This window comes from Phodopus roborovskii, unplaced genomic scaffold (genome assembly GCF_943737965.1).
Source record: "Phodopus roborovskii unplaced genomic scaffold, PHOROB, whole genome shotgun sequence".
NCBI lineage: Eukaryota > Metazoa > Chordata > Mammalia > Rodentia > Cricetidae > Phodopus > Phodopus roborovskii.
Window position 1 is genome coordinate 38415220 of NW_026126517.1, and position 18286 is coordinate 38433505.

The 18286-nt window shown below is 43.0% G+C and overlaps 1 protein-coding gene across 3 annotated transcripts in view; it reads right to left on the minus strand.

The window, feature by feature from the left end:
- Nucleotides 1-10802, minus strand: part of Kif23 (kinesin family member 23) — a 28064-nt gene extending 17262 nt beyond the window's left edge. The window contains exons 1-6 of one of the 3 annotated variants that reach the window (XM_051197697.1): nt 10588-10802; nt 9177-9246; nt 8067-8195; nt 1172-1277; nt 837-973; nt 412-521 (exon numbers count right to left, since the gene is read on the minus strand). In XM_051197697.1, coding sequence (XP_051053654.1) covers nt 412-521; nt 837-973; nt 1172-1277; nt 8067-8195; nt 9177-9246; nt 10588-10760 — 725 coding nt within the window. In that variant the 5' untranslated portion in view covers nt 10761-10802. The remainder of the gene's footprint in view (nt 1-411; nt 522-836; nt 974-1171; nt 1278-8066; nt 8196-9176; nt 9247-10587) is intronic. The other 2 variants (XM_051197696.1, XM_051197699.1) reach the window with 2 other exon arrangements.
- Nucleotides 10803-18286: the final 7484 nt, after the last annotated feature.

The following is an 18286-nucleotide window of genomic DNA, read 5'->3' on the forward strand; positions in this document are numbered from 1 at the left end:
CAGGCCAGCCAAGAATCCAAGAATATTACAGATAAAACCTGTCTTGAAAATACACACAATTTAAAAAAAAAAAAAAAAAGAAAAAAAGAAAAAAAGAAAAAAAACCTGAAATGATACCAAAGTGGAAAAACTCTAACAAATGTTCTGCCACACTAAAACTGAAATCATAAATCAACTTTACTCAGATTCAAGATGCATCAAGGACAACTGAGCTCTTAAGACTAACAGGACCAGCACTCACCCTCCCCAACTCAGAGAAATATCCTCTTGAAACCAGACAAAATACCAGCAGGTAGGAATGCCTCAACCCTGACCTCACAAGTTAACTATAATTGGTATTCGAAGACCTACAGAAACTGCAGGACAGCACCCCATTCACCCTGCGTCAGGGCTGCACATGAAGTCACTCACTTGCTAGAGGGGGTCTTTGGAATGGACACAGCTTCTCTTTTCTGCCGTTCTAATAGGGCATCCACTTCACACTGTATCTCCATGCTGTTCCTATCATTGGATTTAAAAACCTAAAATAGGAGCAAAAAAGACTTTTGAAAAGAATTTTACTTGAGGAATAGCAACATTTAAAAACAGAAAGCATTTAACATTTAAACTTTGGAGGAAGGGCAAAGAGTCGCTGGTCTGCAACTCTTGAGCCTACCACACCTGAACATATGTAAGATTCAAGGCAGCTCCAATGCTGTTCTTCCTCACTGTATCCAGACATGTCTCAGTCCTGTATCTATCTACACTGACAGTCACAACCCAAAGGAGTCACTGTATCCACACATGTCTCAGTCAGTCCCGTGTCTACAGTCACAACCCAAAGGAATTGTACTTACATAACGTTTTGCTTGAAATGATCCTATGCTGTTAAAGATCATGTTCAAACAACGAGGAAGCAGACCTCCTGACCCTGGGGAACCTGTCATTGTGTACGTTTTCCCACTTCCTGTCACACCATATGTGAACAACAGACCTACAGTAACATCAAAGAGTTATAGTCTTTAAGTCCCACATAACATTTCATTGTATTTAAAACACTTAAATTAACAGACCCCCCCCCAAAAAGAGCATCACTCTAATGAGTTAATTCTGAAGTCAATGTCAAACCAAATATTAAAAAGCTTTATCACAAGATTAAATAGAGAATTCAACTAAACTCCAAGAACCATACCATTCTTGCCATGAATAAGGTCATCTACCAATGGACTAGCCACAACTTCAAAAAGCTCCCTCTGAGTGGTATGAGTGCCAAATACTCGTTTAAATGAATACTGAGTCTGTGGAGAGAAGAAAAAAAGAATAAACATACAGAATTACACTAGACTAGGAGTATATCTGTTCTATACTTGAAATGTTCCTGTTGTGAGCTTTCAAATCCAGACATGTAAACAAAAACAAATGAGCTCTAAGCTTGGAGCCTTCAGTAGTCACAACATACATAAATCATAGCTATCATAAACAAATACTTTCAGTTCGAGTACTGAGTGAAGAAAAGTCAAGGCACTAATGCTGCATAGATTAAGACTGATCAAAACTGAACATGTACACCTAGTGCTACAGAGGCTGAGGCAGGAAGTTTGCCATGAGTTGGATGGTAGCCCAGGCTACACAACATTATAGGCCAGACTGTGGTACAGTGTGAAATACTGTTAACAAAGAGAAAACACAACAAAGCAAGGTAACAGCCTATAATCTTTTGTCAGCAGTAGTGGCATGTACCATTAATCCCAGGACTCAGGAGGCAGAGGCAGGTGGATCTCTGTGAGTTTGAGGCCACCCTGTTCTACAGAATAAATTCTAGGACATTGTCCAAAGCTACAGAGAAACCCTGTATTCTCACCCCACCCCCAATTAAATTTATTAAAAATGTCAAGTGTTATGGCTTTCTATTTGTTCTTTTCTTCGGAGCATGTCTGTATGAAGAGTATGCATGTATTCATGGCTGGCCTATAACTTGCAAAGTAGACCAGGCTGGCCTTCAATTTTCAATGATCTTTCTGCCTTTCCTACTATCACAAGCATGCACCACCACCCTGTCCACTTCCTACTTTTTCTTTGTAAAAACAGATTTAAAGTAGCAAGGCCAACAAGATGGCTCAGCACATAAAGGCAGTTGTTACCAGGCCTAAGAACCTGAGTTTAATCCCTGGACCCACATAGTGAAAAGAGAAAACTGTCTCCTACAAGGTTTATCCCCTGACTTCACAAGTACAGGTACTACAGACAAACAAAAATATATATAAAAAGACATTGTAAGTAGGACAGCAAAATACCAAGATTCCAGTATTTTAAAATTAGAAATGAGTTACAAATATCTGAGTTCCTTTACAAAATAAATGTTACTTTGATAGTGTGTTATGTGTGTATACATACACATATATATGTAATATACACACATATATAACTTAAAAGACAATCTCATGTAACCCAAGGTAATCTTGAACTCACTATGTAACCAAGAAGGAACTTGAATTTCTGACCGTCCTGCCTCTACCTCCAAAGTGTTGAAATTATATGCCACTATAACAGTGGGATACTGGTTCTAGATCTACCATGGAAACCAAACATATAAGGATCCCCAAGACCACTATTTACATGGCATAGCATTTGCCATTTAATATACTTTATAAACCATTCTGGGTTGTCATTATAATAATACAATGGTTACTCTTCTGTGTTATAGGGAATGTCAAAGAAACATCTGTCTATAGTCAGTACAGATACCTATTTTTTCCTGAAGGCATGGGGGGAGGGGTGGAAAATAAATGGGGATTAACATAGGACCTGTAAGGATTCAGGCATTATGCTGGCCTGTCCCTGTCCCTGTCACCTGGCAGAATGCACTCAGGCAGTACTCTGGTCAGCCCAGGGTTCCATGAGTACTAGTCTGCAGGCAGGTGTAAAGGGCCCCTTTAAAATCTGACCCCTGCCCACTTACACTCTCTTCTCTCTCTCTCTCTCCTATTTTCGTTTGGCCACCAGCTACCCCCCTCTTCTCTTCTGTTCCCGGTGCCTCTATGTCTCTTCGCTTCTCCCTCACTCCCCTTTCTAAATAAACTCCTCATTTAAGCTCTATCTACCTGGCATGTTATTCCCTCCTGCCTCGGTCACCTTCACCTGCTATGGAACCTGCTATGCTCTCCTACATGGTCCCTTGGGACCCCACTCACTTGGGACCCTCACCCAGGACCTCCCCACCTTCTCCAGCTTTTATTCTTATAACTTTTACTAAAGAACAACAGGACCTCGCTCACATATTCTAGGTAAATGCTCTACCAATGAGCTAAAAACCCATAACCCTAGATGTGGGATTATAGATATTGAGAGCAAAAATAGACAGATATATATGTGAATATATGTATATGATTTGTCTATTATTTTAAGCATATGAATGCTTGTCTTTATGTATGCATGTACTGTGTATGTGACTGGCACCCATGGAGATCAGAAGAGGGCGCCTGATCCTGTAAAGCTAAAGAAATTGAGTCACCATGTGGGTGCTGGGAACCAACCCAGGTCCTCTGAAAAAGCAGCAAGATAACAGAGAAGATATCTCTCCAGCCCTGCAAACTACTATGTTATAAATGATAAATAAGATTAAATGATCTCTCAAAAATACTGACTTCAGGGGCTGCAAAGATGGGTTAGCAGTTTCTAGCACCAACATGGTGGGGCACAACTGTGTGTAACTCCAGTTCTAGGAGCTCTGATGCCTGCTTCTGACCTCCATGAGCACAAGACCCATATGTGGCATACATCACATACACACATGGAGATAAAACACTCATAGACATAAAACTTAAAAATCTAAAAAAAAAAAAAAAATATTTAAACATGCACTTCAGCTAGGCTTTTACCTTTGTAAAGTTTCCATTCTCAGTGTACTTCAGAACAAAGACTGTAGAATGACAAGGCAGGGCAGTACCAATGAAAGCAGAAGCCCTCCTCTTCAAGCACACCTCCTCCTTTGGCGTAATGAAAACAGGTGCAAGAAGGTCCTTTCTCAAGCTCCTGAACAGTGGCAAAGCCAGCTCCACAGCAATGCTCTCTGAGTACTCAGTACCTACCAAACCTCGTATTTGTACAAAGTTGAAATTCAGTAAGACAGTATTCAACTTCCATTGTATCCCCAAAGACCTGCTCTGCTCCAACCTTCCTGACTATTCAGTCTTGCTTAATCCAAAATTAACTCTTTTGACAAACAAGGCTGACAGGCTCATATCCTCCGGCGCTTTCATGAAGAACAGAAAAGAGACAGGTACAAGCATGCATGATGTTTCAGTTCAATAAGAGAACACAAACAATGGAAGTTCTCTAAGATTACAAAGGTGATAAACTAGTGCCTAAAGGAAGAAAGCTTTATTACTCCAGGAGGTGGTGACACTAGTGCAAAAAACCTGTTTGGATAGAAACAGATGCATTGTGGTACACCTGCCTCCTGTATTCCATACAGCAGCACTGCGTGGCGCTGGAGTCTAAGAGCAGTAGTCTGTATAGCCTCTGTATCCATTATGGCAATCTATCTAGCATAGACAAGCACACTTGGTTATGTTCACAAAACAATGAATCCTCCCAGCGACCTCAGAACACACCTTCATCTTTAAACAATGTGCAGCTACCAATAAATCAATATAGTACATGTTATAAAGGAGGCACACTGAATGAAGACCAGAGAGTGAGGTGCTGTTTTTGCTGGGGTAGTTTGAACATCCTGAGGAAGATCTAAGTTGAAATTCAAGATGAGGAGGCATCCAGGTTACAAGGGAGAAGCCAGAGTGGCTTGTAAGCTACTACAGAGGATCTTCAAAGACTAGATGAGTACTGAGAGATAAGGAAGGGAAGACAAGCAGGAAGCTGGTTGAACAGGATTTTACCCCATCTACAGACTATATTCCTTGAAATATTTTGCACAAGGAAATGATTAAGATCTCTTTCTACTTGGCAAGATCATTCTGGCAACTCTGTGGAAACCATTAGACAAGATCTTCTGTAAAAGCAGGCAGCCAGACAGGCTTCAGGAAAGGCTCAAACTATGCTCAGCACACCCAAGAAGTGGTTGTTAGCAGTTCTCCTTAACATTTAAAAAACATTTCCTGCCATCTTCCATTGTTCCACCTCAGCCTGCAGTCAATGGGCATATCTCAATGCACAGATTAGTAGGCAGTTAGTAGGACTCATGTTGTTAGTTACATTTAGTGCAAGCTAAAGTATCCGCTGCCCTGCCTTGAATTAAGATAAAAACATTTTCCCACCATAGACAGCTTGATTAGGAACCAGCTCAGAATAAGCTAGTGGCAGAAAGACAAACAGGAAAAGATAATCTCAGCATCCATTTTATAGAACTGACAGGGTGTCTATGTGTCACTCAACATGAGCAGATGCCAAAGGAAAGTAGTTTCTAGGTTTCTAGATTCGACAACAATGATACCATCTTTTGAAAAGGTTAAGAGGAAAATATTTAAAGGGTAGTGAGAAATCAAGGCCGCCTTTCAATATATAAAACTTGAGATGGGCCAGGCAGCGGTGGTGCAAGCCTTTTTATTCCCAGCACTCCAGAAGCAGAGGCAGGCAGATCTGAGTTTGAGGCCAGCATGATCTACAGAGTGAGGTCCAGGAAAGCCAGGGCTACACAGAAAAACACTATCTCAAAAAACAAAAACTTCAGATGGATAAGTGACACTCAAAGACAGCAAGTTGTCTGATGTTCAAATTTAGAGTTAGAAGAAGAAAAAAGATTTTGCCTTGCCATAAAAATTCCAGAGCATTTAAAACCAGGGGAATGATAGGTAGAAAAGAGTCTCTGTGGGTCAGGAATACTGACTCACACCTTATTCCCAGCACTCAGAGGCTGAAGCAAGTTAATGTGTGAGATCCTATCTCAAAAAAAAAAAAAAAAAAAAAAAAAAAAATAGGGACCCTTAGCCTACTTTTTAGCATTCAGAGGCTAGACAGGAGATGCCAGTAAAGGGCAGCTAGTAACACGAACAGCTAGGAGATGAAGAGGGAAACGAGAGAGTGCTTCAGGAAGGAACATGCTGCTGAGTCAATGAGGACAAATTTGGCAGCAAAGAGGACATAGATGATCTAAAGAATGGTATCTCTGCAGTAGTGAGCACAAGTCTGAATGGCAGCCCAGTGTGGTGGCTCAAGCATACAGGAAAATTAAGAAGACAGAATACCACTTTAAGTTTAAATGTTTAAAGCCAGCACAGATACACATCAAGCTCTAGGACAGACAGATTAGAGAGTAACTCTGTCCCAACAAAAAAAGAGTGGATGGCAGTTAGAAAGCAGATAGCTTAAATCAATCCTCTATTTTCTGTATTCCCATGTTCCTACCCTCCAGTAAATTTGACTTTCTGCCTTATTACATGACCTACTTGTCTACCAATTGTCAATTTAGGGTGCAAAGTCCATAAAGGCATGATCTGCCTTTAAAAAACAAAACAACAACAAAAACCCCTCCCCAGCACCTAGCAAGTACCTTCCTATAACATTTGGGGAACTAATAGAATTCTATTGCTAGATATCTTTATATTTATTGTTATATTTGGAGCCAGGTTCCCTCATTAGCATAAGCTGGCATAGAACTCATGACCCTCTTGCTTTAGCCTCAATTTCCATATCACAGACGTGAAATACTATGCTAAGCTTGAACTCATGGTTTACTATTTATTCACTACTTGGCTAATAAAAAAAACTCCCTTCCACAGCTTGGTTAATATACCTCATAGTAAACACTGAACATGTAGGAGACCTTAAGCTCATTTCCCAACAGTGTAAATAAACAAAACACTCTCTCCAGGTACTAAATGTGGGGATACATGCCTCTAACCCTCAACCTGTGAAGGTAGGAGGATCACTAGTTCAAGGCCAGACAGAGGAACTCCATCTCAGAAATAAAGGAGGGAGGGAAGGAAGGAGGAAGGGAGGAAGAAAGGGAGAAAAGAAAAGGATGTAGCTATGTAGCTAGCATGAACAAGGTCCTAAATTCAATCTAACACCACAAAAATCAAACAGCAAAAACCCACTCTCAAGGTATCAATGTGGCACACACCTCTAATTTCAGAACTAGGGAGACAAAAACAGGAGAATCAGAAAAAGTTTTGTGGCCAGCCTGGATGTGGCTGGTCTGAATGAGGATGCCACCCCTCTCCGATAAGCTCATACATTGGAATGTTTGAGTTCCAGTTAGTAAACTATTTAGGAAGGATTAGGAGTAGCCTTGTTAGAGGTGTGGAATGGCTTTTTAGGTATCAAAAGTCCAAGAAAGTCCCAGTATCTCTCTTTCTGTGACATGGTTGTGGACCAGGATGCAAGCTTTCAGCCATTGCCATGACTGCCTGCCTGCCACCACACTTTCCAAAATGATCATCATGGACTAACCCTCTGAAACTGTAAGCAAGTCCCCAATTAAATGCTTTCTTGGTCATGGTGTCTCTTTACAGCAATAAAACAGGGATTAAGACACTGGGTTACATGGTGATATTGTCAGAAAAACAATACAAAGCAAAACCACTCCATAACAGATTGATCCAAACACACAATGCTACTGTAGATGTGGCTCAAATGGTAGAGCATTGCCCAGCATGCACAAGGCCCTAGGTTAAAGCCCCAGCAAAAGGAAAAACACAAAATGCCCATTATCAACTGTTACTCAAATCTCATCATGTGATGTTATATATACAGTAAACAAAATCCTCTGAAGCTATTAGGCATTGGTGGCGCACGCCTTCTGTCCAGTTCTCAGGAGGCAGAGGCAGAGGCAGAGGCAGGCAGATCTCAGTGAATTTGACTCCAGCATGGTCTACAGAGTTCTAGGACAGCCACAGCAACATAGTAAGACCCTGTCTCAAAAATTAAAAAAAAAAAAATTCTCTGAATGCAATCCTGCAATTCCAACATACCAAAAGTCTACCTGTATGTCCTAGAAATCAAAGACATTCTAGATTAAAGTAGCTAAAGTATCCCTTCCCACAAGTGAGATGACACAGGAATGTTTAAATTAAAAAATGGCCATTCAGGAAACATCAAGTGAAAAAAACTTGGTTCTACTAGGAATTTACCTCCTTATAGTCTCCATTTCTGTTGAGTCGATAACCCTCAGGAGTATGGAGCTGCACAGTTGTATTATTGACCACTTCTACACAGCATTCTTGATCAGGACAACTCAGTGGGCGCACCCTGCAGTACACCTAGAAAAAGAGAAAGGCGTTTAGACAAGGTTGAATTTTTGCCTGGTTTTCTTTTTGGGTTTTCTGTTTGTTTGCTGAGACAGGGTTCTCACTCTGTAGTCCAAGTTGGCCTGGAACTCTCAGCAGCAATCTGCCTGCTTGAATATTCAGCACTCACTAGTTTTCCATTTAAGTTTTCTGTTCATTCATCTACAAATATCTGATCTTCCACACAAACATAAACACAGAAACCATGAAGAAGCAAAATCTGCAGCTCAGAATGGTCAAATGCAAAAATGCATTAAATCAAAATAAATTTGTTAAAATATTAAACTGTACAGTTTCTCTTCACCCTTGTGCTCAAATAAAATTGTACTAACATAAAAATCTCTCTGAAATGCCTGAAAAGACTACTAAATTGTTTAGAATTGGATGTCATTTCAAACAGCCAGCCCAGGTGGGCACGGTAGCACACACCTGTAATCATGGCACTTGGAGTGGGCAGGAGCTCAAACAGGGAGAGCCTGTCCAGATGTACTCAGCGGTGCACCACAGAGACCCTCTGCAGTGGGGGCAGGGTGGTAGCATTCAGAACACTGCAGAGCAAGCAATCCTTCTCAGGAGGTGGTTATGAGCTACCCTGAGTTATTCTACACAAGTCCCTAGAACCTTGAGCGTGGGGTTCCCCTTGTCGCTGGGACAGTTACCTCACACAGAACTAAGCTGAGAAAAAGTCCCCATCCTCCAAAGAGTACAACCTGGTAGGAGTTTCTAAACTTTTCAAATTCTAATTAGTGATAGCCAGTTTGGGGTCAACTACTAAAGACTTCCTTTTTCTGGACTAATCCTGTAGAGAAAGCAAACTTCAAGGCTAAAGCCAGCTTTGTACAATTCAACTGTGTGCTCTCAGAGGCAACTTTCATTATCATTTCTCCCTCCCCCTCTCAAGCACATACAGGACAGAAACAGACTAAAGAAAGAACACACACACATAACTCTTACCCCAACTGGATCTTTAAGGTTTGTCTGAGATCCTTTTTTTATTACAGGCTTCCTGGGCATCTTAGCTTTCCTAGTCCAAAAAAAAAAAAAAAAAAAAAAAAAAAAGGACAAATTTGTATTCAATATTAGCATACATATTAACATACTCGACTTCACAAATTCTAACAATGGTAATCTAAGTCATTAAAACTGTGACTGGGAAAATTCACTTTTGATAGCAGAAATACCCAGGGGAACAAATTGAGAGATTTGCTCACGGTGGGCAGATGCTGCTCTACCAGTAAGATACATCCCCAATCTCTCAATTTATCAGTTCTTTATATAAAAGTTGGTATATTTCCTTGAGCATCAATTTTAGTTACTACCAATTTGAGAAGTCAACATTTAACTTTATACAGGTGCACAAGCACAGTGCATGATTACCTCAATTATAAAAATGCAAACAGCAAGGTGCTAGCCACACTTACAGGCATGCGCCATCATCACAGACAAAACTACTATCCTTTAGCCCACCCCCCAAACATGGTTCCAAACAGAAATTTTCTTGCTATTGTATTTGAAGTAAACAAAAGAGAAAAGAATATTTTAATTTATTTCAACATTATCATATGACTTTTCCCCCTTTCTCGTTTATAGGCTACAGCAATATTTAACACTAAAATTAAAAATTTGTTTGGACTGTAGATTAAACTATTTTTCCCAATATAGTCACGCATAAAATAGACGAAAAGCAGAGTTGGGGGGTGTGCTAGGGTAGGTGTCCCTGAGTAAATACAAAACCTGACGTTTTCTCACTGAAACAAGTTCCGTTTTCGTGAAAAGGCTATCCTCGAGGTGACGATTTCTAAAACCAGCCCTCTTTCGCAGCGCAAGCGTAACTAGGATAAAGGCCCTTCCGAGTGTCTAGGAATTATTGAGGAATGTGGGCGTGGAAGATAGAGCAGGCGAGTGGGATGGCCTGGGGACAAAGATAGCGCAAAGTACCTGAGCTGCAGAAGGAACCTGGCCTCGAGGCTAGCACTAGGGAAGGGATGCCCATAGAGCGGCGGGAACTCAATTCCCCAAGTGCCAGCGCACACCCCAAGCTGCGCGCGCGCTCCGGATCCTCACACCCACCACCTGCGCCGCGGGCCAGGTGAAGGAAGCTGAGAAGAATGGGCAGCCCAAAGGATGGCAACCCGGTCAACCCGAGGCGGCGGTGGCAGACAGACCCGAATTCGGAGCAACCTTCGCGGGCTGAGTGGACTGTATGGGCGTGGGCACACCGGGGTCTGCGGGCACCCGAGCGCCGTGGCGCAGAGGTCCGGCCTGTGCGTCAGGCTTCAGCAACCCGACAGCCCCCGATCGCAGCGTGAGGAGGGCGGCGACGCCCGGGCCGTCTCTTCAGTCCCCTCCGTGGCTTGGTACTCACGCTGGCTTCATGACGGCAGGCTCTGTGCTATCCAGACACGCGCTCCGGACTCCGACCGGAGCAGAGCCGGAGGTGGCTAGAGGTTGCAGACAGCGGCCGCGGGGATCCACACTCGGTTTGGGCAAAGCTCGCCGGCGACGCTGCAGAGATAAGTGTGCGCCCGCCCGGCGCATTTCAAACAGGCCAATCAGCGGCCGCCTGCGGCGAAGGGGCGGGGCCTCGGGGAGCACCGGCGTGGCCAGCAGGGGCGCTCGTCTCCTTGGCAACCCGGGGAAAACAGTTTGAGGCAGAAGAGGGCAGTGAGCGCGGAAAAAAAAAAAAAAAAACGGTGAGGGGAAATCTGGGCCCTTCCGTTCTGACGCAGAGACTGAGGTCCCCTGCCTTTGTCCGGAGAACCTCAAAGGAAGTAAAGTTCCTGTCGGGAGTATTCTACTCTCAGGCCGGCTGGGGGGCTTCCAGGCCACCACACCCTCTTAATCATTTTTATATTTAGTAATAAGTTTACATTTTACTTTACTTTTGATATTTATTTTGTTATTTTGAGACAAGGGTCTCATGTAGTCAACGTTGGCCTCAAACTTGCAGTGTAACCTCCAGGATGATCTTGAAGGCTACACCAAGTTGGCAGTCTGCCTTACTTGAGTTTCCTTCCCTGGGTCCCCCAGCTCTTTCCTATGTATATATTTATTTATCTGTTTATTTTTCTTTTCGTGGTGCTGGAGATCAAACCCGGAGCCTCACAAATGCTAGGCAAAGATTATTTCACTAAGCTACACACACCCAACCTTCAATTTGTTTTTGTTTTTTGAGACAGGGCTTCTCTGTGTAGCTTTTGGAGTCTGTCCTGGAACTCGCTCTGTAGACCAAGCTGGCCTACAACTCTGAGAGATCCACCTGCCTCTGCCTCCCGAGTGCATTCACCACCGCCGCCCGGAACCTACTCTACTCCTCTTCCACGAATTGATTCTAATCTCACTTCAGTCCTGTGCCCTATGCTGATGATCATCAAGGACGTATCCACACTTGTGTTCTGCAACTCATGCCCCATTCAAAACTTCCTTTAGGGCCAGCACTGATAAGAATAGTCAACTTAAATGTCCATAGTTTAATGCCCTTATGATTGGCATTTGGCTTTCCAATATTTGCTTTTGCAAACTGCTACAATGAATAAGCCTGGGAACATGTCCTTTTATAAGGTAGAGGTAGGATAAATTCTTAGAGACAGAGAGTAACCTAACAGGCTTTGCAGCTACCACCTTTCAATACAGTTCCATTTGACAGCCGTCTCACCTCTAAATCACAGGTCTAGGTGACACTCTAGAGTGACTTCTCACCCATTGCATGAGACCCTCAATAGGGCCTTGAGGCTACCCTTTTCACCTGTCCCTACTCCACCACACATGCTTGGGGCATATCTGGCCCTCAGTCTCTCTCTGTTGTCTCATTCTTCCTTTCCTCTGAGGGTGCCTCATCTCAGCAGATCTACCGGCGACCCTTGCTGGATACTGGAGCTCCTGCAGCCTGTCACCTGCACTGCTGATTTCAGCATTCACCTTCCAACTGACAGCCCCTGCTTATCCCCCTCAGCCCCACTAGATGGCGTTGTTGCATGCCCAGAGCTTAGCAGTATGGGCATGGCCCTAAGGTTTGAAAGGCTGGACAGAGTTTTTCATTGAAGGACAATGGAGTGTCTCTCCCTTTTCTCCGTCTGCAGCTTTTCTTCAGGCTGGGTTTTCTCTTCCTTGCTCCTGTTCATATTAAAGCTCTCTACCTCAATCATTTATTTGATTTTATTTATTTTGGTTTTTCCAGATAGGGTTTCCCTGTGTAGCCTGTCTATCCTGGAACTCACTCTGTACACCAAGCTGGCCTTGAACTCCCAGAAATCTGCCTGCCTTTGCCTCCCAAGTGCTCATTCATTTTCTTAAAAGTATCAATCACCATAGCCCTAAAAGATCTGCATTTCCCTCTAGAATTAGAGATGTAGACCAGGGCAAGTATGGGAAAGAGGACAAAGTATATCTGCGAGACATCTTTCTTATTTATTGAAGGGGTGTGTGTGTGTGTTGAGACAGGGTTTCTTTGTATAGCCCTGGCTGTACTGGAGCTTGCTTTGTAGACCAGGCTGGTCTTGAACTCACCTGCCTCTGTCTGTCAAGTGCTGGGATTAAAAGCATGCTCTGCCACTTCCAGGCTTGAAAAATATTTTTATACAATATATTCTGATTATGCTTTTTCCCTCCCACAACTCTTTCCAGATCTTCATGGTCTCCCTATCCACCCATCTCCTTTCTTTCTTTCTCTTCCTTCCTTCCTTCCTTCCTTCCTTTCTTTCTTTTTTTCAAAAACAAACAGATGCTGGGCAAAGGCGGGCCAATCTCTGTGAGTTCAAGACCAGCCTGGCCTACATAGCAAGTTCCAGGACAGGCTCCAAAGCTATACAAGGAAACCCTGTCTTGAAAAAAAAAAACAAACAAAAAACCCAAAAACTCACACAGAAAACCACAACTACAAAACTGGAGACTATCATATACACACACAAAAGACCACTAAATTAAAAAAAAATGCCCAAACAAAGCAAAATGAGACAAAAAAGTCTACAAAAGTACCATTGAGTTCATTTTGTGTTGGCCATCTACTGCAGGCATGGACTTTGCCCTTAAGTGTGGTTAATATATCCAGGGAGACTCCACTGGGGAAAACTAGTTTTCTCCAACTGGTATCAGTTGGAGACAGCTCTGGGTCAGGGGTGAGAGTCTGTGTCTACCCAGCTGTGTGTCTCCCTGAGCCCCAAGGGGAGGGGTTGATGAAAACATCCTATGTTCTAAAATCTCTCACTCTCTGCACATTGTGCTAGTTCCCATCTGCTGCAGGAGGAAGCTTCTCTGATAGTGGCTGAGTGAGACACTGGGGAATCATTTTTTTTTTTTTTTTTTTGCTAAGTTCCTTTAGCAGAATAGTAGTGTTTGGTTTTCCCTTAGGCCTATTCCCAGTACAGCCTTGGGTTCTTTGCCACTGTGGAGTGGGCCTTAACTGGGAGGCTTTTTTTTTTTTTTAAGTCAGATTTGGGGTTCAAGAGTGGTTAAGGATGATTGCTGCTGTTTCAGTTGACCCAATTTCTGTTCCTAGCACCTACTTCAGGCTACTTACAACCTCTGTAAGTAACAGCTTTAGGGTATCCAACACCCTTCCTGTTCTCCAAGGGTACCTGTATTCACATGCATACACATAATTAAAACATAAAAATAAAAGGTGGTGGCACCTGCCTTTAATCCCAGCACTTGGAAGCAGAGGTAGCCTGGTCTACAGAGCTAGTTCCAGGACAGCTAGGGCTGTTACAGAGAAACCCTGCCTCAGAAAAACAAAAAACAAAAAGTATTTATTTTATGAATATTTGCCTACATGTATGTCTGTACACCGTGTGTACAATGCCTGAAGAGGCCAGAAGAGGGCATCAGATTCCCTAGAACTAGAATTAGACATGTGAGTGGTGGGTACTAAACCCAGGTCCTTTGCTAAGAGCAGTAACTGCTTTTAACTGCAGAAGCATCTCTCCAGCTGTCTAAAATGAACCCTTTTTTGTTTCTTAGATTTGAGGGGCTATTAATGGAGGCAGTAGACTGCTTGCTCACTCTACCAAAAGCCTTGGATTCCACCCCAAGTGCCACATAACCTGGTTTTGATGATGCATGCCTATAATCTGAGGACTTAGGAGGTGGGGGCAGGAATCAAAGAAGTTCATGTTCATTCTCAGCTCTAAAGCCTCTTCAAGGCCAGCCTGGGCTACAGGAGAATCTGTCTTTAAAAAAAAAATTCAAGCTGCTGCCATTTGGGATGCAGAAGCATGTGGATCTCTCTAAGGTCAAGGCCAGCCTGGTCCACATAGCAACTTCCAGGACAGCCATGGCTAGGAAGAAAAACGCTGTCTTAAAAAGTGTTTGTGTGGGGGGTGAAAATGTCAAATGTGAGGTATTTCTCTCCTCCCAAAATATCCCATGCTATTCCTTAGTCGTGAACACCTACCCCATTCCCTTGCCAACTGTTTGTCTGATTCCCTCCCCTGTTTGACTTTTCTTGTCTCCTCTTTCACTTAGCATAAGGTTTTGAAATGTATCTCTGCATTTCATGTCTTAGCCATTTATACATTTCATTGCCCTGAACAGCACTGCATTGTATGAATGCTTGAAGGTTCATCCATTCATTAGGTGATGGGAATTTAACTTGTCCCTCATTTTGATAATTATGAATGAAACAGCTGTAACTTGCATAAAAGTCTCTATATATGTATGTGAATTCATGCACAGACACACACACACACACACACACACACACACACACACACACACTTTCTCTTGGGTAGGACCATGGGTCTTGTGTCAATTGTAGCTTTAATTTCTAGACAAGGAGAATATTATGCAAATATTTGAAAGGGACTGGCACTACAGATGTTTAAAACTGTATTTTGTTCCAAATACAGTGATGGTTAATCTACAAGTAGCTAAGAAACACAGATAAGCAAGCCCTCTATGGGAAGCTTATGAGCACCAATAAAGAACAACTCCTAAAAATCAAGGTATTTGAGAAGGAGAGAGAAAATGGAGACAGGGCTGTTCTGCAGCTGGCACCCATTCGACACACCTCAGTCACCCTGAGTGGCTGTTAATCAGTTGTATTGGAAACACTGGCTCAGATTCCCAGGCACTGTACATCTTCAGATGTTTACCTTTTATACACTATAGAAACAATGAATTGATCAAGTGGTGGGGCCTAGAGAATAAAGCCACATGAAATAAATCCAGTCTTGTAAGCAACATTCCAAATGAATAGCATACACAGAAAGTGAAAGTAACTATCCCAGTATTTTAGTCTATTAACTCAAGTTACAGACAGAAGGAAACTGAAACACAGCAAAGTTGTGAGGACACCCCTTTCTCACCCTGGCATGGCTTAGTAATTCTGAAACAACATGCCGAACACTCAAGGACTGAGCAAGTTAGAAAACCTATCGTGGATAGGTGGCTAATTGGAGTAGGTGTTCCATTGCTGCAGGAGGGGCTCTAAACATCAGAAGTTGCAACATGTTCCTGAATCTGAAATTATGTTGTTGTTTTTAAGTAGGACTGGGGCTAATGAGATGGTTGGACACTTGACCCCAAGCCTGATGACTGTTGGGTCCATCTGGGGGCACAAATAATGGTGACACACCACCAATGTCTGAGACAGAAGTAAACTTTATTCCCAAAACAAAACAAAAAATCACCTCTGGCACAAAAAGCTTATTGTTTAGCTGAGACTACAGTAAGAGTTCAGGCTTCTGAAACTGTGGCAATAGGGGTTGGTTTGGTACCTCTTCCTACAGTAAAATCAAGCACCAGGTTTGGTCAAAGAGCTTTCACAACCATGAGGTCAGGCTTACAACCACATTTTAACTTTTACAACTTCTGTTAATAGGATGTTAGGATGTTAACTTAGGATATTTGCAAAAGCCTGTGGCTGACACAGCTGCTTTTCCCTGTCCCTGAGAGAATGCAAGGCAGAGCATAGAGTCACATAGGAGGACAGTTAAAAATTAAAGGAATACAACACAGAGGGTCTCACAAAGGCAACAGTTAGAAGCTAACCTTTGTCCACTGTATCAGCCTAGCTGGGAAGCTGGGAGACAGGAGACAATTGTTAAAAGTTTACCTCTGTACACAGTGGTTGCCAGAAGTCTGCTCTTAAGGCAGAAAGTGGTTGTTAAAGGTTAACAGTGGCTGCCAGCTTTATTATTTTTTAAAAATGTGTTTGGGTGCCAGGTGGTGGTGGTGCTTGGGGGAGGCAGAGGCAGGTGAATCTCTGTGAGTTCAAGGCCAGTCTGGTCTACAGAGTGAGTTCCAGAACAACATCCAAAGTTACAGAGAAACTGGAAAGAGAGAGAGAGAGAGAGAGAGAGAGAGAGAGAAGGAAAAAATAGTCCCTGAGCCAAACCTGTTTTAATCCCAGCACATAGCAAGTTCCAAGCCAGCCAAGATTACATAAAATAACCCCGTCTCAAACACACACACACACACACACACACACACACACACACACACACACACACACCACAGGGACTAGGGATGTAGTCCAGTAATAGCAATTATGAAGGAAAGCAATATAGCCTGTATAAAAATGTTTTATGATGTTTTCTTATCATCATAATGATCTTTTAAGATGTTTTCTTTTTAAGTGTGTGTACATGTGTGTGTGTTTGCCTGTATAGGTATGTACCTAAAAAGGCCATAAAAGGCCATAGTTCCCCTGGAACTAGAGCTTCAGGTGGTGGTGAGCTACCTAATGGGAGTGCTGAGAACCAAACTTAAGTCCTTTGCAAAACCAGTATGCCCCTAATTTTTTTTTTTAATTTTTATTTTCGTGAGTGTGTGCACCGTATACTTGTCATACCTGCAGAGTCCAGAAGAGGACACTGTATCCTCTGGAACTGGAGTTACAGGTCACTGTGAGTATCTGTGTGGTCCTCTGCAAGAACAAGTGCTCTTAACAGGTGTGCCATCTCCCCAGACTGCACAAAGGTCTTTGATACACGGTTTTCTTTCTCTTGGTAGGTCTTGTGGTGAGTTTAACTTTGCTGGCTTCCCTTCTTAGCAGCATAAGGTAGTCACTGACCTGAGGGTTTGTCTCAATAGTCCAGTATCCAGGATCCCTGCCTCCTTGCATCTCATATGTCAGCATGCTTAGGCCTGAATGTGTTCGGTTTCACACAGCTGGGTAACATTTAGATGATGGACTAAGGAACCTTTGAGCTCCTTTTAATCCACTCTGTGGAAGCAAAAGCAAAGCCAGTTCTCGAAAGCTGATGCTTAGACAAGATGGCAGCAGATAAGTGTCTTGCCAGAGGTGCTTTAGTATAGAACTCCAGGCATTGCACACACTTAGAAAGGAGACGGGAAAGCCCTTGGGCAATCTCTCTGGAGAAAATGCAGAACATTTTCAAATTCATCACTGTCTTCCTGAGTGCAGTTCAGCATTGCTGGAAGGAATGGTCTGGCTTCCAGTAAGAGCCTTCACTGGCCCCAAGGCCTGAAATGTCTGTCCACTACTCCCCAGCCAGCATGGCTCCTTTGGTCCCTGAAGCCTCTCCTGAGCTGTGGACTTATCAGAGTGGCTTTGCATTCCACTGGGCTACCTAGGTCTGTTTCCTTCACCTGCCTTACTTCTTTCTTGATGTCTCTGCCCATTCAGTGCTAGGTTCTTAAGAGCAGGCCTCGAAGGTTTTGTTCACTTCTGTCTCCAGAGTGTCGGCCCTACACCTACTGTTTTCGTTGTTTGCTTTTTAAAGATTATTTTATGTTCTTGGGTGCTTTGGCTATATTTCTCTGCACCATGTCCATGCAGTGCCGATGGAGACCAGAAGAGGGCCTTGAAACCCCAAGAACTAGAACAGTGATTCTCAACCTTCCTAGTGTGACCCTCATGTTGCGGTAACCCCCAACCATAAAGTTACTCTCGTTGTTACTTCATAACTATAATCTTGCCATTCTTACGTACTGTACTGTAAATATCTGTGTTTTCTGGATTGTCTTAGGCAACTCCTGTGAAAGGGTCGTTCAATCCTCAAAGAGGTGGTGCCCTTCAGGTTGAGAAACACTGAACTAGAGTTATCACTGTTAGCTGCCTAATGAATCTCAGACTGGCCTTAGACTGTGTAGCTGTGTATGAC